At 35.2% G+C, this 21,752-nt stretch overlaps 1 protein-coding gene across 1 annotated transcript in view; it reads right to left on the reverse strand.

Moving 5' to 3' along the window:
- Positions 1-21,752, reverse strand: part of UCHL3 (ubiquitin C-terminal hydrolase L3) — a 55,411-nt gene that overhangs the window by 15,474 nt on the left and 18,185 nt on the right. Inside the window, exons 4-6 of the mRNA XM_004371416.3 lie at positions 17,633-17,789; positions 16,984-17,069; positions 15,135-15,182 (exon numbers count right to left, since the gene is read on the reverse strand). Coding sequence (XP_004371473.1) covers positions 15,135-15,182; positions 16,984-17,069; positions 17,633-17,789 — 291 coding nt within the window. The remainder of the gene's footprint in view (positions 1-15,134; positions 15,183-16,983; positions 17,070-17,632; positions 17,790-21,752) is intronic.

The following is a 21,752-nucleotide window of genomic DNA, read 5'->3' on the forward strand; positions in this document are numbered from 1 at the left end:
AGCAGGTACCCTGAATGTGGACTTCTAGCCTCCTAGACTGTGAGAGAATAAATTTCTGTTTGTTAAAGCCATCCACTTGTAGTATTTCTATTACAGCAGCACTAGATGACTAAGACAGAATTTAATGTCTTAGGCTGGGTTCTCCAGAGAAGCAAAACCAGTAAAATGTATAAATACACATAGAGAGAGATTTATATCAAGGAAATGGCTCACGCGGTCTTAGAGGCTGGAACGTCCCAAGTCGGTGGGGTCAGGATAGAGTCTTCTGATTCACACAGCTGCAGGGGCTGGCAAACCCAAGATCGGCAGGTCAGAGAGCAAGGCTCTTGCTCACAGGCTGAGAAGATCAATGAATCCCAAGATCAGGCAAGATTGCAGGTAAGCTGCTAGCTGCTAGCTCAAGTCCCAAGAACTGGAGGTCAGACGAACAGGAGCCAACTGCAGGATCCAGAGCGAGCCTTGCCAGAACGTCCACTTATATTCAATGCAGGCCACACGCCCAAGGAAACACCCTTTCAACTGACTGGCTACTCACAGCAGATCCCATCATGGAGGAGATCACATTATATCAAATCTCATCATGGAAGTGATCACAATATCATATGACTGCAGAATTACAGAGAATCATGGCCCAGCCAAGGTTGACACACAACCTTAACCATTACAGATGCTCTGTTCATTTTTTCCATTTTTTTCCTTCAATTCAATTTGAGTAATTTCTACTGACTTATTTTCAAGTTTACTAATTCTTTAATCAACTTTGTTGAGTCTACTGGTGAACCTGTAAAGGCATTTTTCATCTCTGGTATTGTGTTTTCATTACTAGCATTCCCATTTAAGTCTTTCTTATAGTATCCATCTCTCTACTGATATCCTCCAACTGTTGGTACATGCTGTCTACCTTTTACATTTGAACTTTTAACATATAATCATAGTTATTGTAAATTCCACACCTGATAGTTCCAACGTCTGAATCATATCTGAGTCTGGTTTGGTTGACTGCTTTGTCTCTTGACAGTGTGTTGTTTTTCTTGTTTCTTACTATGTCTTCTAATTTTTGGTTACAAGCCAGACATCTTGTATAGGACCACAGAGACTAAGATAAATAGTATTTATGCCTGGGAACGGGCATGCCTTTTCTTCTTCTAACCCTTTAGTTTGCAGGGTTGAGTCAATATAGTCAGGAGTTGAGGTGTTTGGGTTTTTTGTTGCTATAGTAGCCTTGGCACACCACCAGCTTAAAGTTTATCTAGCATTACCTTGATGCTCAGGGTGAGAATTGGATTGCTGGATGCTTTTTTTCCCAATGTTCTTGTTTCACCCACAACTTCAGGCTTTTTCTCAGAGACTGAGCTTCAGAGGTCTCTCTCTCTCTCTCTCTACTGCATCACCCCTATACTCATTTTTTTTTTTATTTTGTTGCTGTTGTTGAGAATATACACAGCCAAACATACACCAATTCATGTACTCTTTCCGCATGTATGATTCACTGATAGTGATTACATTTTTTGAACTGTGCAACCACTCTCACACTCCTTCTCTGGGTTGTTCCTCTCCCATTAACATAAACTCACTGCCCCCTAAATTTCCTATCTAATTTTTCGAGTTGCTGTTGTCACTTTGATCCTATATAGGTAGCTTTCAAAAGAGCATAACGCTCAAGGCAGACACTTTTAATTGTTAAGCTACACTACTGCTTGGTTTTAAGACTTCAGGGGATATTTTTGGTTTTTAAGTTTTAAAGATTACCTCAGGGCAATAGTTTCCGGGTTCATCCAGTCCCCACTGCTCTAGAAAGTCTAGAGTCCATGAGAATTTGAAATTCTGTTCTGTATTTTTTCCCTTTTGATCAAAGATTCTTCTATAGAATCTTTGATCAAAATGTTAGTAATGGTAGCAGGGCACCACCCAGTTCTTCTGATCTCATGGCAAAGGAGGCATTTGTTCATGGCAGCAATCAGCCATACATTCCATAGCCTCCTCCTATTCCTCACTTTCCTTCTTCCTTTTTTGTTCCAGGTGAATAGAGACCAACTGTTGTGCCTTGGATGGTTGCTTGCAAGCTTTTAAGACCCCAGGCACCACGAAAGGAACTAGGAGGTAGAACAGGAGCACTAAACACATTATTAGGCCAATTAACTGGAATTTCCCATAAAACCATGACCTTAAACCTCCAATGTGTGTGTGAGTGTGTGTTTGTATCTAGCTAATGTTCTACAACATTAACAACAGGATGGTACATTACTATAATTTTTACTTTTAACTACATTATATAGCTCTTAGACCAGGAAAACATTTTATCCACTATCTAACTGCCCCAGTGCCAGCATACTAAGTACTGTTTTAATAAGTAAATGATTAGGTTCAAATATTAAACATTAGTACCAATAATTCTAGATCTTTACTCTAGTCATATTTATTTCTATCTCCTAATGCTAATGGAACACAATATATACATATCATCTCAAAATGCAAAATTTCTAAAGATAATTTAACTTATCGTATAGACATAGTATTGCACATCATGTATCTCCTCAAGTCTAATGAACGTTTATATGACAATTCAGGCAGAATAAGCTTCAAGTAATGTCATTTCAAGAGATGAAAGGAGTTTGATTAAGAAATGTGCTTTTATAGAATCTTAAAATTCTTAGGCTTTCTTCTCAGAATTACAAGGATCAAAGATTAACTTCTAAATCTTGGTAACATTAACTGTCAATGCAATAGCTTAAGTAACCTACTTTAATTTAGCCCTAGTTTCAAAGATAAAAATTTAAAACTGTGACCTGTTGGGGCTATGTATCCAATTTTTCACATTGTCTTCCAAACTAATTGTAAGAAAAGATCAAATATCCATAGTTTATTCTTAAGTCTTTCAGAAGAAGAGTCTGAATAAAGAGTTCACTTCCTCAGCTAGTTCCTTTCCCCCCCCAGTTCCGGTAGAGGAATCCAAAATCACTAACAATTATTTACTTCATTGAACATATTAATGACATCACTGTTTGCCAGGACATTTACAGTGAACTTGTGCCCCCTCTGCTTGACTGTGTGGGCACCGCAACAGTATAATGTAACTTTATACACACCACTTTACATGTAATATAAACCTCACTCTTCATTATGTGTTCCGAGAAACCTAAAATAGGCTTTTCAGAAACCCCAGTAATTTTAAACAGTAGATTAAATGCTTTAGTCTTCAGAAAGAAATCTAAGGAATTTGAGAAATGATTGTTGCATGAAGAAATCAGGTAAAGACATTTTAAGAGATTTTTAAGCATTCTTAGTCTGACTTAAATCCTCTCAGAGTTAAAAAAAAGACTCTAAGTGAGCTATATGGATATAATCCATAAGCATCATGAGAGTGTTGTTTTTGTTTTTGTTTTTCAACTATTCAGAAGCACACAGACATAGCTGACTTGACCAAAACCACCTAACGCGTGACTGTCAAAGCCAGAAGCAGAACCCAGGACTCCCAGCTCTAATTCCAGTGTTTTCTATTACGTGGCAGACCCACCCACCCATCAACTGTCAACCAATTCAACTGATCTACAGAGGCAAATCTATTAATATCTCTATCTGTAGCCTTCAAAATACTATTCAATTCTATCTTCTAGTTTTCAAACTTATTCCTCAATTCAGGAAAGAAAAAAAGGGTGTTAGGGTCCTAAAAGGCCAAATTGCTTTTCCTTCACAGTTAATGTGCATGTTGCTGTGTATATGAAAAAATGAAGAGATTATTCTTTAAGCTGTTTAGTAACAACCAAAGAATGAGAAATGCTGTGAAGGCAAAAGAAAAAATAAATAACCCAGATCTTTTTAAGAAAAGGGAGGGTACTCTTCTTAAAAGTACTTGTCTACTAAGAAATCAAGTGTTCGTAAGTGCTTAAAAATGAAATTATTCTAAAATGCTAAAATAAGTAGCATTTTCTAATTTAAATGGACCTCCTGTTATTATGAAAAGCATCATTATAACCATGTAATTTCCTGAACACAAAAGGATACTTAATATAATTACTGTTTTCCAAAATATACACAACATGATTATCAAAAAACTGATTGGTTTATGGGTAAGATTTCATATTTAATGTAAGGAAAAATCTACTACACTGACGAAGAACTGACTTAGATATAACCAAAAAAACCAAACCCACTGCCACTGAGTCGATTCCAACTCATAGCGACCCTATAGGACACAGTAGAACTACCCCGTAGGGTTTCCAAGGAGTGACTGGTGGATTTGAACTGCCGACCTTCTGGTTGAAGCTGAACTCCTAACCACTACACTACCAGGGCTCCGACTTAGATATAAGGGCAACAAAAAACAATGAATTTGGTACAACTCTGAACAGTCACTTGTAATTCACTACATATTTGCATTAAAATTATTAGCTGTGTATAACTTTGCTTTTAGGACAAAAACAAAAGTTAAAATTTTTAAAAATTCACCTTTTTGGTTTTTGCTTTAGCAATTTTGATTTACCAATACATTTTATTGTCTTAAGAGCATGGGTAGTACTTGGTAGCTGTGTAACCTTGGGCAAGTTAGTAACTTCTTAGTTTGAGAAAACTAAAATGGGGATGATAACTATCTTATGGAGTTGAAAGGATTAGACTAGGGTACATACAGTGCTAGTATGATGTCTACCACAGAATATGTATTTAGGAAATGGTAACCATCATTATAATAAGATGGCAGACATGACTTTAAAAGCAATGAGAAGTTAACAAGATGAGAATACTTGGAAGCTAATAAGCACCTAAAATAATTCCCATTGTATTCATCCATAAATGACACTTAAGAACAGCTTTAAAAAAATTCCCTCACTGACACTGTAGCAGCCAGAAATTATGCCCAATTTTCCCAGATACCTTAGTCATCTCATGGTGAGAATCCTTTGGGTTGAGTGCCTACGATACTTGTGGATCTCTAGTAGAGAATGATGTACTGTCATGCTACCTTTGTACCTTATAGGGTAGAAACAGAAAAAATACTGAAAAAAACAAAACTCAACTGCTTTATTTTAAAGAATTTTAGCTTGTAATTACATAATCTTTAAAGATCATTCCTTTTATTGGCTTGTTGGTGAAATATGCACTTGATTATGACAACTATATTTAACAGTTACTACCTAAATATGGCATGTCTTTCAGACTTTAGAAATACTATGGAGTCTAAAAAATGACACGTGGAGGGGGAAAGAACTGGGAACTTCTCTAGGGCTGCCAAATACTAAGAAGTAAGACTATAAATGCGTGTGCACACATATGTGAGGAAACATGTGCACATGCATGAGGACATGTACACACACACAAACACACATAAAACTTTGAAAGTTTAAAATCAAAATTATAAATTGATTCTAAATGGGCTTCTGTAGACGTTAGGGTAAATTTCATCACAATACACTGGATTCCATTAAAACTAACATCCAAATGTAAAATAGGAAAGTATAACCAGATTCATGCAAAAGACACAAACTTCCCTACTGCATATCCATGGCAAAGAAGTCAAAGTGAAACATGGGCTAAATATCAAAATACCACTACATGTATCATGGAAAACCTGGATGATGGTAAGTTTCTTCATTTTGCTCACCTAATAAATCAAGATGCCTATAGTTTTAAAAATATTGTTGAAAGATTTTTTTCATCTACTGATTTAACACTTCGGTTTTCTCACTTCAGTTTACAATTCATCATGTTAAAAAAAATCCCTATTAATATGACCTATATCTCTACATGTTACATTCCAGTCAAGCTTACCATTGTTAAGCTGGTCAAACTACTGCCCAGAAATTCTTTCTTTAACAATTTTAGAGTAGCCCCAAGTAAAGTTCTTACTTACTACAAATAAAAAATTTTTTAATCCTAAAATCGTCTGCTCTGGAAAGTTGTGGTTTAAAACAAAACAAACTGAAAAACCTCCCATACCCAAATAAAACCTCAACTCTATTTTTACTGCTGAAGACATTTTAGATAGAAGAGTTACATGTAGTCAGATCTGGAGGACAAACTGTTTAGTTCAATCTAGGAATTTTCCTTTAAAATAAGTGAAATAAGTAACAGTTTAATATCTCCATTTCTAAAACTTTGAGATTGGCAAAAGAAAGGAAGGGAGGGAGGGGAAGGAAGAGAGGGAAAGAAGAAAGGGATAGGAAGGGGGCGAGAGAGGAAAAAAAGTATTTTGATCCATTTTAAGAAAAAACACTGGTTAATCTAAGAAAGGAAATAAAGTGTAAATAGGATGGATGGTAACTACATTCCCTGCCCTTTCAACAATTATTTTAATTTATATACTGTTTATTTTTAGTGATATTAGATAAAGAAGAAGAGCTGATTACATGCATGGAGACATTGTGTCAGTGCTAGCAAACAGGGGAACAAAGAGAACCATTTCAATAATGTTTTCACCTCTATGTATGCCACCCTTCAAACTCAGCTCTCCCATTCAATACCACACATACCCTATAAACATGCCTCTATTCAGGGAGTAATAACAGGAGAGAAAAAAAGATAGAGGAAAGACAGGGGCAAAAATATAAGGAGCTGGGGTAAGCGTTCCAAAGCATTTCTCAAATGAAGTTTTTAAAAAGGATTTACCTTAAATCTAGCTAAAATAAAATGATGTATGGAAAGTAAAAAAAAAAAAAAACAAAAAAAACAAAGATTAGAAAGTTACAATCTCTGATCTTCTTGACAAAACTGGACGATACAGCTTAAATTGTCTGACACTTTTCATCAGAGTTCCATGTACTATTTCCACTGATTCTTCCAAGATAATCAGGAACTTAAAATTTGTATTATATAAGAAGTGTTTCTTCATAATAGCTGCAGTTTCTTCAGAGTGAGGAAAAGAAAAAAGGGAAATAAATCCCTAAACAAGGGAAATAAGTATGTGAGAACCTTAATTTATGCATGTGTACATCATTTCTAAGGCGCCCTGGTGGCGCTGTGGTTAATCGCTCAGCTGCTAACCAAAAGGTTGGTGGTTTGAACTCACCAGCCACTCAGCAGGAGAAAAGACCTGTTGATCTGCTCCCATAAAGATTTCAGCCTAGGAAACCCTATGAGACAGTTCTACTGTGTCCTATAGGGTCTTTATGAGTCGGAATCGACTCAACAGCACATAACAACACATCATTTCTGGCTTACTGAAATGATTTCTGCTAACTCCTTATAATTCTAACATGATCAAAATAACTAAAAACATAGGTCACAGTAAAATGAAGTCATGCAAACTATACTTGTACATCTAATGAAGATGAAACTTTAAACTATTTTTCTCCACTGACAGTTTGTACTAGCTGACTAAAGAAGTCCACTAGTTTCTAACATGATTTCCTTTAACAAAAAGGTATATATATATATATATTTAATTCTGTGTATATGTATATTGTTTACTCAATGGCCAAATAAACCTTCTCTTGTAGGTCAATTAACACTAATCAAAAATAGATTACATATTATATTATCAATTAATTACAATTACATTTCATGATTTAAATTCATTCTGTAAACTTTTCCTAAAGATCTCTGAATGATCATTAGCAATCAAACATATTATTTTCTCTATCAAACAAGCAAAAATTTTAAAATTGAACTCAACATCGGTCAGGGTTATTTTTGAGGTTGTTATCTCCACTAAAGTAGGACAGCTTTGAAGACAACAAACTAAATCTTACTCATCTTTGTATACAGCACCTGGCATACAAGGTGTCAGACAGGTTGCTTGCCTGATCAAATGCAAGAAAGACAACTTCACATTATGTAAGAAGAACCTTAAAAATGTCCATCCCTTTGAGTCAGTGATTACACCTGTAAGAAACTGTCTTGAAAACACCTAAAATTAATAATTGGATAAACAAACACAGACATTCGGTAATGTCCTATTTTTAACATGAAAAACTAAAAACAATCTGAGCATCAAAAGTTAAGGAAATTTGGAAGTAAATTATGATTCACTTCACATGGTGGTAAACTGTCATGAAGAATTATTTATGAAAAAGTTTTGATGAAATGAGAAAATGATCATCATAAAAATGTTAAGAAAAACACAAAATTGTTTGATCTCAAATGTTTTAAAACTGCATGGAAAAAAGACTGGAAGTAAATACAGGTAAATGCTAAAAGTGTTTTTCACTGTCTTGTTCTTAGTTGTCATCGAATTGATCCCAACTCATGGCAACCCCATGTATATAGCGTAGAACTGCTCCCTAGCGTTTTCCAGGCTGTGACCTTCAGGAAGTAGATCACTAAGCCTCCCGAGGCATCTCTGGGTGGGTTTGAACTGCCAACCTTTAGTTAGTAGTTCAGTTTAACCATTTGTGCCTCCCAGGGACTCCCATTTTTCTCTATATTCCATTTAAACAAATAAACAAGGCAACAGTGTCAGTTTCCATTATTTTTCATTACAACTATAAATTTGCATGGAGGGTTCTGGACAGTACAATAAATTTACACTTAAAAAAAAAAAAGTTAAGTTTTGATCAAGGACCCAATAGATGGATCTTAATCAAAAGGAGAAAAACTTGGAACAGAACTTTAAACTCATATGGAAACCACTTATTGGATCCATTGAGACTGGAGAAGCCCTCAGATCTAATGCCCAGAAATAATCTTTAAACCTTGAACTGCAATTATCCTGTGAAGCCACTGTTAAACTAACAACAGTTTAGCCCAATTAATAAAGAATGTTTGCCTTGAGCATAGCAATCTTAAAAGAATAATCTACATGAGTATAAACTGACAACAGTTAATCTAAAGCATAAATGAGAACTTTAAAGGGCAGAGAGCCTAAATTAATGGTGATGAAGCAATATGGGTAGGGACAGAATGGTGACACAATGTGAAGTATGCGACCAATGTTATTGAACTGTTCACAAAGAAATTGTGAATGGATGTATGTTTGGTTGTGTATATTGCCACCAAAAATAAATAAAATATTTTTTTTAAAAAGTTAAACAATAGATCGTTGGAGATCTCTGTTTATATCTGGGTAAGATTCTAGTTTAATATGGACATTTACAAAATTTACAAATTGCTTTTTAGATAAGTATCAATGAAGTAAAAGTAGAGTCTAAAGGCAAATAAAATAACCTTCTAGATTTTGGAATTTTCCCCCTACCTTCACATTTGATTTGCAGTTTGCTTCTATTATTGTATCACTGATATTTGTTCATAACTTCAAAAATACTTTTATTATTAGAATGTTTTTCTCTGAATAGTCCAACTTTAAAATAAGGAGATTTTTATGTACTAGATTTCTTTAGTAGAAGCCCAGACTACATCAGTTTAGAACTTCACACCAACGTATTATTCTACAATCAGTCATTCTAAAAAGATTTGGCTAGGATGGGCATATACATTCATCTGTAAACTGCTTTCACCTGAGCACGCATATACTGAATTATAACAATTTCAAAATCAGTAATTACTTCTGTATTAAGACATTCAATTGTATTATTCAGTATAACCAGTAAACCAGTTGCCATCGAGTCAACTTTGACTCATGGCAATCCCATGTGTTGCACAGTAGAACTGTGCTCCATAGGATTTTCAATGGCTGATTTTTCTAAAGTAGACTGCCAGGCCTTTCTTCTGAGGAGCCACCAGGTGGACTCAAACCATCAACCTTTCAGTTAGCAGCCAAGTGCATTAACTGTTTGTACCACCCAGGGACTCCATATTTACTGTAAGTTCACACAATACCATAAGAAACGTGTGATTGTCATCTTAGTTGATGGAAAATTTAGCTTTATATACATATTTTACCATCTTATTAATTTCTCTAACATAGCACTTCAAAACTAAATCATGAAACCACTATAGAAATACAAAATCCAGGAGGAACTGACAAGCTACCGATTTAGTTTCTCATTCAGTTTGTTTCCCATCCAAGTTAGGATATAAATCATCACTTCAGACTGACATGAAGCCCTGATCTTAACAGATCTGCTTACAAAAACAGCTTATCAAACTTTTAGTGGAAGTGTTTTGCAGTTGTGGTGAGGAGTGAGGGACTGGAACTGGTCTCTGCAGGTAGACTACCTGAGCTCATAATTCTGGCTCTTCCACTTACCAGTAGCTAAACCCTTCTGTGCCTCAGTTGCTCCATCGATAAAAGGAGAATAATAATAATGCCTACACTTTATAGGGTTGCTGTAGGAATTAAATGGCATATAATAATATCAAGCACTTCTGTAGCATTAATATGAGAAGCAAATCCAGTAACACTATTTTATTATCCTATCTTGAATAGTGGAGTCCTGGTGGTGCAGTGGTTAAACAGCTATGGCTGCTAACCAAAGAGGAGAAAATGGTGGTTTAGCAACTGGAAAACCAAAGGAAAAAAAGAAAGGACTCTTGATAATTTAACTGCCTCATTCTTTCTGCATATTCCACTGCTGCTATTTTATCTTTGCAATCTTAAGTGAAAAATGAAAGCAGCACCTTTCAGTAGAGGTTAATGATCATAAGAGAGGTGGAACTACTGTCTGAATTTTTAGGTTAGCCAAATTCTGCCAGACAATCATATTATGATGGGATGGGGAAAAACATACAAGTAGACAAATCTATAGCATGCGTCAGTAAACTACAACCAATCTTCTTGAAAGATTACTATATTTTGGTGTCTCAATATACAGATTTCTCAGTCTACAATCTTTACACACAGTAAGGTTTCTGCCTCCTCCATTCCCATGAAGATGTTCTAAGAAAGAGTATCAATGACATCAGCTAGACCTGTTATTGCTATTGCATGTGTTATTATTGGCTCCTCTTCCCCTGCCCACTCCTTTAACACCTACGGCTCCCAGAGCTTTCCAGTCGATCCACGACTGTTCTCCCTCTATAGAATTGTCAAGGTTCTAATTACTACCCAAATGCAAAAGACTCCAGATATCTCCCCTGAACTTTAGACTCCCGTATCCCACTGCACACAGTACTTTCCACATAGGTGACTCAGTAAACTTACCTTAAACTCAACATGCTGAAAATCAAACACACCATCTTGGGTGGCTCTTCATTATCTATAAAATCCAAGCCCTCCTTGATCTGGCTTCCCACTATTACTTCAGCCTCATCCTCTGCCATTCAATATTTATCTTTCTGAATGCCTAGTAAAATAAAATTACCACCTAATATTTACTGGATGTCCATTAAATGTCAGGCCCTATTCTAAGCACTTCATATGATTAACTCACCAATCTCCACAGGAATCTCCTAAGGTAGATGCCATTATCCTCATTTTACACTGAGGAAAGTATCTTGCCTAAGCTAGTAAGTAGTACAGTCAGTATGCAAACCTAGAGCCTGTGCTCCTGACCTTTACACTGTGTAATTTCTCATAAATGCCTAGCATATACCAGGCACCGTCCTGGGAATTCGATGGTGAAAATGACAAATACGGCCCATGTCCTCATGGGACTGACATTCTAGTTGTTGTTGTTGTTGTTAGGTGCCCCTGAGTCGGTTCCAACTCATAGTGACCCTATAGGACAGAGTAGAACCGCCCCATAGGGTTTCCAAGGAGTGGCCAGTAGATTTGAACTGCTGACCTTTTGGTTAACAGCCAAGCTCTTAACTACTACGCCACCAGGGGTCCAACCTTCTAGTAAGGGAAAAGAATAAATAAATGAATAAAAAAACGTATTACAGATTGTTAAAAAGCACCGGGAAAAAATAAACAGGATTTTATGATAGGAAATAACAGAGATAGATCTACTTAACAGTGATGAATGGTCCCTTTGAAAAATTACTTTTAAAGTGAGACCTAAAGGATGAGAAGGCACCAGCTATGCAAAGGGGTGGGGTATTTAGAAAACACAAAAATAGGAAAGACCTGGCTGTTCTGTAGAAACTGACAAAGACCAATGTGCTAGAATATAAAAAAGCAATGGAAGTATTAATATGCCAAAGACTCTTAGGCCTACAGGTGGTAGATGGACCTGAAATGGGGTGATAAGAAAAACAGTCCCTGGTGCAGGGTTTTCAGCTGGGTGATACTGGATTTGGAAATGTATAGGTGTGGTTTTTGTTCTCTCAGTCACTGGGAGATTTTACTAACATAAAGTGCCTAGAGGCCACTATATTCCACCCTGGGATGCACAAAACAGTCCCAGACAACAAAGAATTTAACTCTTCCCAAAATGTTAACAATGCTGTACTGAGGAACAATAGCTAATGGATATGCTTTGTTCATCCAGGGGACTATAGAAAACTTAGATTTAGACTTCTTCTGTAGTTCTTACATGACCAAGGATAGTTCTGAGCTAATTCTGGTCAATTAATAAATTTGTTGCACCTATGTACAAGGAACAGTGTTGAATACTTTGGAGCATACCCAAATGAATCAGACACCAATCCTAAGCCTAAGAGCCATGGTAAGGGAGATGTAATACCTTATGTTATCAAATCTAAGGTACCATCAATTGTAAAATGTATCATTTTATGAGCTAGTGAGAAGGGAACAAGAATGCCAAGTAAAACTACGATACCAGTTGTAAAATATATCCTAATTTGAGACATGTTAAAATGTGAAAAAATATGCATCCTAAATAAATGAAAAAGAATATGAAAATAATTAGCTAAAATGCAAATAGCAGCCAAGAATCATACAGAAAGAGTTTACCGAAGAGATAAAATACATACAGGTCTGGTAATCACAGAATGCTTCACACAGAAGGTTGTATTTAAGCCAAGTCTTGAAGGACAGGCGGAAGTAGAAAGTGAAGAGATTGAGAAAAAGAATATTTTTAGACAGAGAAAGCTGCAAGAGATAAGCATAACAATAATAAAGTGAAGGTTATCTAGGGAGAAACGTTTATAGAAAAACATTGCTGAAAGATAGAAAGATGGGTTTGGAAAACCTTGAAAACAGATAGGCTAAAGAGGTTGAAATTTATTGCAAAGGCTTGGGCAATGGCTCTCGAGACTTTTTTCCACCTTGAAAACACTTTGGGGCTCTAATATACATCAGTAATATGGCTCACTCTACTAGTGATTCTCAACTGTGGAAGACGGGAATGCAACAGAAGAGATTAATTCTTGTGGGAGTATAGTTTGAAAAAGCTCTCCAGAAAATCCTAACCTCTATCTCCACCCCACCTTGAGAGTTACTCTACATTGTACTAGAGAACCCCTAGAGAAATCTGAGTAAGCCAAGTGATTCAGGTTACGTTTCAGGAAGCTAATCCAGTAGGAGTCCCTGGGCAATGCAAACAGTTAATGTGCTCAACTGCTAACCAAAAGGCTGGAGGTTTGAGTCTACCCAGAGTCACCTCAAAAGAAAGACCTGGCAATCTACTTTAGAAAAGTTAGCCATTGAAAACCCTACAGGGCACAGTTCTACCTTGACACACACGAGGTCACCGTGAGTTGGAATCTACTTGGCAGCAACTGGTTTGGTTTTGGTTTTTTAATCCAGTAGGATTATGTAAAAATGAATAAGAATTAGAATAAAGGTTAAAGACATAATTTACATAAGAAGCTGATATTCCAGGCAAGAAGTTACAAAAATCTGTATTAGGTTAGTGATAATGTGGAAAATAATGGTGGAACTATGACAAGGAACAGAAAAAATAAAGAGAAGAAAAAGTTGAGGACACAAGATAGTAAGCTCGAATAAGGACAAGTGCATTCTAAAACATTGGTGGGTTATCCAGGTATAACAGGCATCCAATATTGGAAAGAATGAAAGAGTTAGGTCTGGAAAAATAGATGTGAACACCATCTTAAAAAAGGTAGTTAAAGCCATAGTTTGGATAAGGCTCCAAAAAGGATGCAAGAGAAGATATTCCAAAGACAAATATTTTTGAAGTGAATATGTATTAAAGCATTTAATTGCTTCATTGCAAGTAACTATTCTCATATCTTACAATAAGCTCATGCTGATGATCTTCATCATTGCTAATTTTACCACTAGGGAATTAATAATAAAAAAGCAAAGCATAGTAAAGATAAAGAATGTGCTCAGGATCATATAAAGCAAGACAAAAAACCCAAAGCATTTTATTAATTTCTAATCTAATATTAAAGCCATTTATACATGCCACTTCTGTTTGTGTTTCTGTGTGTGTGTGCACGTATAAATTTAGTCAAAAAGCGGTAGTCTACACCTTTGAAGCAGCACCTGAGAGCAATCAAGAATATATGATGTAGGTTATAAGAAGAATCAATGTTCTGGTTCCTAAATGGTGTTAGTGTAAACATTCATAATTATCCAGTCCATCTGAGAAAAACAGCAGTTATAATATCAAACTGTTTTCTCCCTTAGACACATTTTAAAATAGTTTAAAAATATTTAAGATCAATATTTTAAAATTCGGTATTTTTAAAGTATTTTTAAAGCATACAGGCAATGTCATCTTTGTACACAGCAAAGTGAGGTTTCAAGTCACACACGGAAAAATAAAGAAGAAAATCTATACTTCTCTGGTGTTAAACACTTACATGTGCTATAAATACACCAACATGAACAGCTTTAATTAAATTCTATTCATTTTGACTAAAATACCTTCTGAAAACAAACTTCCTCCAAGAGTGGGGCAGTAGGGATTGCAGAGAAGAAGGAAAGAAAAAAGGAAGAAAGGAAAAAAAAAATGCAAGGAGAAAAGGAGGGAAACAAATAGAGTGAAAAAACAGGAGAGAGAAGGAGAGGAGGCAAACCAGCCTAAGAACCAGCTAACAGAGTAAAGATGTAAAGATCATTACAATACTCCATAACAGATTAATTGAGCAAAAAGAATGAGGCAGTACTTTTCTGAAAGCTGGGTGTGATATTAAATGGTATTAAAGCTTCTTCAAAATTATACAGGCTATCTGCACTACACTGCAGGCACTTCTCTCGAAATACTGAGAAGTCAAAGGAATCTGACAGGGAAGGCACAGGCCAAACAGCACACAAATTGCAAACTGTCTAAATACTCAGACAAACTGAGATGGCAGATATCAAAATAGGATGTTAATAGTTTGTAAAAACACTCTCTTGTGCTACTTTAGGACAAATTCTGCATAAGCAAATTCCCTCAAAAGAAAAAAAAAAAGGCCAAGTAACTTCCTAAAACTAAATGTTATACAATAACACTATGGTCCAACTTATACACAGCAAGAAAAGTTTTGAAAAAAATTTGAAATACCTCAGTCTGACCTTCATGGGCACTGGTCTCGTGAGTAACTCGAATGGCCTGAAATAACAATACAAGGTATTTTTAGACAAAAAATCACTATATCCAACTTTTTAAATGGAAAAAAAAAAAAAAAGCTAAAATTTAACATCTAAAGCCTTGTTTATAAATAATAAACTGGAGGAAATTAAGAAACAGTTATAGTAGATATTTAAGAATGATATCTGAGTAATCAAATGAATTGCTGTACTTTCTAACCCACAAATCTCTGAGGATTTAGGAAACTGAATACCAGGCCTAAGTAGCAGTCAGTCACGCAGCGTGTTTAATTGTTATAACTAACACTTGCCAGTTTATTCAATGGAAACCAGAATAAAGCAGGAATCACACAGATAGAGACTGAAAAACCATCTCACATCTGTTTCTCCATGTCACATGCTCCTCTGCAGCTCTGGCTGAATTTATGCTTAATCATGCAGCTTCAGTCGGCAGTTTAGAAACATCAAGCAAAACGCATGCATTTATCAGAAGCTAGAGAATTTGGTTTCCAGAAATTCTTTTTTTTTAAATGTTTTTAAAATATCCACTATTAGCAAGGGTGCAGAGAAATGGGCATACTAGTAAATGCAGGTAAAAGTACAATCTTTATGGATGACAATTTGGCAATAAATATCAAAGTCTTAAAAACATGCAAACTGTTTGAACCAGCAATCTCTTCTAGGAATTTATATATTTACATATAAATTGTACACAATTATATATAAAGATATTTGCAAAGATTTAGCTACAATGATGTACCTAAAATTTAGCAATGTTTTTTAAAGTAGTGAAAAAGAAGAAAATACATAAAATTTCTGACAATAATTTATTAGTTAAAAAAAATACTATACAATGGAAAGCTATGCAGCCATTAAATGATAATGTCAATATATACTTACTGGCATGTATTACGTTTGTGATAAGTGATAAAAGCAAGTTATAAAACAGTATTACAGTGTGATCAAATTTTTGTTCAAAAAAATTGTGTACACACAGACTCCCTATAAAAATGGTAATGGTTGCTACACTCGTTGGTGGGATTACAGGTAATTTTTATGTTGTTTATTTTCAAGAAAAATAAAGATGTTTTGTAAAATCTTAAAGTTTTTTAAAGTAATAACTTAAAACAGTCAAAAGTATATTGGAATGCTAAAAAAGATAATAAAATCAATGATATATTGAGCACAAACTGCACAAGGCATTATTCTAGCCAAATAATTTGTATAATATACTGCCTCTAATTTCAAAGAATTTACAGTCTACTTAGTGATGTTATAAAAGACAAAAAGTCTCCAAAAGAAAAAAATAGAAATCAAAAATTATATTTTAAAAACAATTCTATGAAGTTGTAAAATCATTTAAAACTAGATTATGTGGCCTGTGTCTTTGCACATGCAAAAAAATTATTAGACTGATAAAATAGCTAGAGTATGGTCTAATATCTACTTTAAACCTTTGTTTTTTCCATTTGTCTTCAGCCTCGTTCCAAATTCCCAGTGAAAGACACATAGGGTACTGCCAGTCATATATTTATTATTGAGAGGGAATGGTAAGGAATAGTCAATCGTAAGATGTTTTACTAATTTATAAATCAAACTGCTTTTATTCTCTCATTCACCTCTGGATGTAGAAGTGTTAATTTATTAATATTTATGAATATTTCAGATAATATTACCTGAAAAGTACAAAAGGTCTTTTTTAATGGATACAAGAAAATCCATACTTGTTCAAAACTATAGTGTCAAGATAAACCCCAAACAGAGTCTACTATCCCACAAAACTTTGCCCACGTATTAAATCAAGACAGAGAGAAGGTACCGACATCATAGTTCTCCAGGTATCTGGCTCTTTCTTCAGGGCTCATTGAAACAGATTCCTCCAGGAATTTTTTCAAAGTTGATCCAGATTCTTAAAATATTAAAGAAGGTATAATTGAAAACTTTACAAAACTTGGTTATCTCAAAGAGGCGGATATATGAAAATGCTAGAAGCATGCTAACTACTTTTAGGTAAAAACTCTTCTACTCATAAATTAAGAATATAATAAAATATAAAAGAATTTTGTAAAATGCACATCAAATTCAAATATAAACAATATCTAATAGTGTAAAAGACAAGAAATTTTAAAGATTTGTGGCATTATACCTTGTATTTTAAAAATAAAAAAAAAGACAGAGGAAGTAACACTAGGGGAGAAGATAATGTGCAATCAATTTGTAAGGAAAAAATTAAATGTTGGGATAAATTATAGGGCTTAAATTATTTGTTTGTTAAACTCCTATTTATCAACAAATAAAAGAATGGAGAGGGTAAATATTTTTTTCTGACAGTATATGCATTTTCATTACAAAAGAAAGAAGGGGGGAAATGCATTATACTTTGGAAGAAAGAATTAGAGCACCACCTACTGCTCAATGAAGTTACCTTATATCTTAAGCGGGGAAAAATAGCAGTAATGAAAAATTATTTACCAAAATGCATCTTGTCTTTATTGTTAGCAATAGCATGGATCAGTCCAATTGTTCCACAGGCATTGCTGATTGTTTGCTTCATGAAATATACTGATGATGTAACATCCTGTCCCTGAGATTTTATTTTTTCCTCCTCTTCTGTTCTGAATACTTCATACTGTTAAAAAAAAAAAAAATCAGTAGTCTATATGAAGAAAATAACATTAAAATTAAAAAGGAATGAAGAACTGGATGGTGCCCAGCTACCATTACTGAACATTCTGATGAAAGCTTCCATAGAGGAATCCTGTTCTAAAGGGGAAAAATGCAGAACAGAATTTTAAATTCTCATGGACTCTAGACTTTCTGGAGCCATGGAGGGTACATGAAACCCTGAAACCATTGTCCTGAGATAACCTTTAAACCTTAAACCAAAAATATCCCCTGAATTCATCTTAAAACTGAGTAACAGTTTAGCTTAAACTAATAAAATAGGTCTGCCTTGGGCATTATGCTCTTAGAAGAATTATATATATGCAATCAAATTGACAACAGCAACTTTAACCTTAGGGCACAGTGAGTTTATGTTAACAAGAGAGGAACAACTCAAAGAAAAGGAGGGTGAGAATGGTTGCACAACTCAAAGAATGTAACCAATGTCACTAAATTGTACACACAGAAACTGTTGGTGTATGTTTTGCTATTAATATTCTCAACAACAAAATAAATAAAATTTAGAAAAAAAATTAAAAAGGACTAAAACACTTAAAAAAATAGAAATGACTTAACTTATTTTTAAAAAGACTTAAAGTGAAAGAATTGTCACCTATAGGCTGATACAGATTGAAAAAAGAGTAATAGTATCCCACGTTGCTAAGAGTGTGGGCTAAAAGGCATCCACATATGCTATTATTAAAAGTCTACACTTGTTCAAACTTTCTGGAGGATATATGGCAATGTCTGTTAACATTTTAAACATGCATATCCTCCAACTAGCAATTTCCTTTGAGGAGTTTGGTTTAAGACATAATTCTTTAAAATGTGCAATGATATATGTATACTTTTAAGAACATGAAACTGGGAAAATTCTAAATATCCATCAATGGGGATTATGGTGCACAGTACTGCAAATACATTAAAGCATTTTAAAAAGGCTAAAGTTGATTTACATGTTCCAACTTAGAAATCTGTCCATGATTACAGTATATATTAATATTAATGTAACAATCCCATTTATGTTTTAAAAATATTTATATATGCATTAAGAAGTCTGAAACTAATAAATTAATGGGTCTAGACAATAAACATCAATGGTTGGTACCACAGAGAAAAAACTGCCAAGACATTATGCTTTTCCTGAAGGAAGTACAAAAAACCATGTAAGAAGCAGTCGTGCTCCCTCCCTACCCCTCGCCATCCCCACCCCCAAAAAAGGCAAGTCTTGAGTCTGACCAAACCTCTAAATCTATTAATTTATTGCAAACACAAAGGAGAAAGAATGTACTAAACAGCACCACAAGGATGTGATCATCCTCAAAATCACCAAGTTTATGGGAAACTTCAGGCAAGCCATCAATTTCTTCAACAACAAAATGCAAGAAAAAAAAAAAAAGAGGCGAAGTGGAGGGGATCCCATAGATTAAAAGAGATTTAAGTAACATCACAATGCATGACCTGATGTGACTCTCCATTCAAATAAATAAACCTTTGAAAACATATAAGATGAAAAAAGAAAAAAACCAAAAAACCTTAACAGGGGTTATCTCTGGGGCAAGAGATTATCTGAGGACTTTTACTTTCTGTTTTTTACATTTCTGTATCATTTATTATTGGCAATGGCACTTTTCAAAAATCATACTATATTCATGCCATTCACACTATATTTATAATCATAATTTATTCATAACAAAAGTTCACTATTATCTATAATAACAGGTTATAAAAGCAATATGGTATAATGTGTGGGCTCTACAGCTGACTACCTGGGCCATATCTGGGCTCCACCACTTCTAGTTGTATGACTTTGGCAAGTTAAACTTAGGTCTCTGTGCCTCAGTTTCCTATTTGTAAAAAGGGTGTTAAAAATAATAAAGCCAAAAAAAAAAAACAAAAAACAAAACCCAAACACGTTCCCGTCGTGTGGATTTCAACTCACAGCGGCCCTACAGAACAGAGTAGAACTGCCCCATAGGGTTTCTAAAGCTGTGAACTTTACGGAAGCAGGCTGCCACATCTTTCTCCCACAGAGCAGCTGGTGGGTTCAAACATCGGACTTTCTGGTTAGCAGCCAAGTGCTTAACCACTGCCCCACCAGGGCTCCTTCCAAAGATAATAAAGGAATTAAAAATGAGTGAGGAAAAGGAGGAGAAGGAGAGTAGGAGGAGAGCAAAAAGATGATTTTGTTTTCCTAAATTTTTCAGATTCCTGAATTTTTCAGATTCCAATTAGAGCAACAAAATACAGCCTGCAGGCCAAATTCCGCCTGCTGCCTCTTTTCGTAAGTTTTATTTACGTATTGACCATGGCCTGATGATCTTCTTCTAAAAAAATCAGTCACTGAAAACCTTATGGAGCACAGTTCTATTCTGACACACATGGGATCAGCATGAGTGGAAGTAGACTCAATGGCAACTGTTTGGTTTGGGGTTTATGGCTGTTTTCATGCTACCAAGCAAGGCTGAATAATGCAACAGAGACTAAATATTTACTATCTGGCCCTTTACAGAAAGTTTGGAGATTCCTGCAATAGAGGAAACAAATGCTGTCTATAGAAAACCCATAATTAAGAAACTGCTTTCTAATAACAAATGTATGTATCTGTCATAGACCGAATTGTGTCCCCTAAAAATATCTGTCAACTTGGCTAGGCCATGATTCCCAGTACTGTGTGACTGTCCATCATTTTGTCATCTAATGTGATTTTTCTATGTGTTGTAAATCCTACCTCTATGATGTTAATGAGATGGGATTAGTGGCAGTTATGTTAATGAGGCAGGACTCAATCTACAAGATTGGGTTGTGTCTTAAACCAATCTCTTTTGAGATATAAAAGAGGAGGGTGGAGAGACAGGGGGACCTCATACGACCAAGAATATAGAGCAAAGAATGCACGTCCTTCGGACTCAGGGTCCCAGCACTGAGAAGCTCCTCAACCAGGGGAAGACTGATGACAAGGACCTTCCCCCAGAGCTGACAAAGAGAGAAAGCATTCCCTGGAGCTGGCATCCTGAATTTGGACTTCTAGCCTCCTAGACTGTGAGAGAATAAACTTGTCTTTGTTAAAGCCATCCACTTGTGGTATTTCTGTTACAGCAGCACTAGATAACTAAGACAGTATCTATACTTAAATTCTTATGAATGTGCTTCTAAATCAAATTTTTAACTAACATTCTTAAAATAAACAAACACTGATTCATTCATATAACTTCAATCGATAAGAACTTCGGAAAGGTTCAATATAGTATGGTCTTGCACTGAAATGTTTATGCAGTATAGGCCTATAGTTTACTTTGTTGTTGTTGTTTAATATCAGTGTTCCTTGCTGACAAGACAAAATGATGGTGGACAACTTCCCAAGATTTAAAGTTTAGGAAAAAAATCCTAAAATGATACAAAGCAAGTACAGGAAAAAAAGAAAAGCAATTAGGGAGACCAAAGAAAGAACACACAGTCAAGAGGCGGGTGGGGACAAGCAACACAAATATCAAAGAGAAATACATTCACAGCCTCTTCACCTATGACTCACTGGCTGGTAAGCACTACTATAAAACATACATTTAAAACACCTTAACTGACTCTATTTAAAGAGTAATGATGTATCTATATATGAGTTTCTAAACTTAAAACTATATGTGAGTTTCTAAATTAGAACTTGGAAGACTGAAACAATTTGTATCTCTTAAAAACATCCATTAGATAGCCTCTGAGTGACAACGTAATATGTCACTTATGAGCTGAAATGGAGATCAAATTGTAAGAGGCATCAAAAAAGTTGCAGATGTCACTGATACTCTGTACCTGTGTGTGTGCGCGCGTGTGCGTGCTAGGTGCCATCGAGTTGTTTTCAACTCATAGCGACCCCGTGTGTTACACAGCAGAACTGCCCCACTGGGTTTTCTGGGCTATAAACTTTACAGAGGCT

This window comes from Trichechus manatus, unplaced genomic scaffold (genome assembly GCF_000243295.1).
Source record: "Trichechus manatus latirostris isolate Lorelei unplaced genomic scaffold, TriManLat1.0 scaffold00013, whole genome shotgun sequence".
Lineage (NCBI taxonomy): Eukaryota > Metazoa > Chordata > Mammalia > Sirenia > Trichechidae > Trichechus > Trichechus manatus.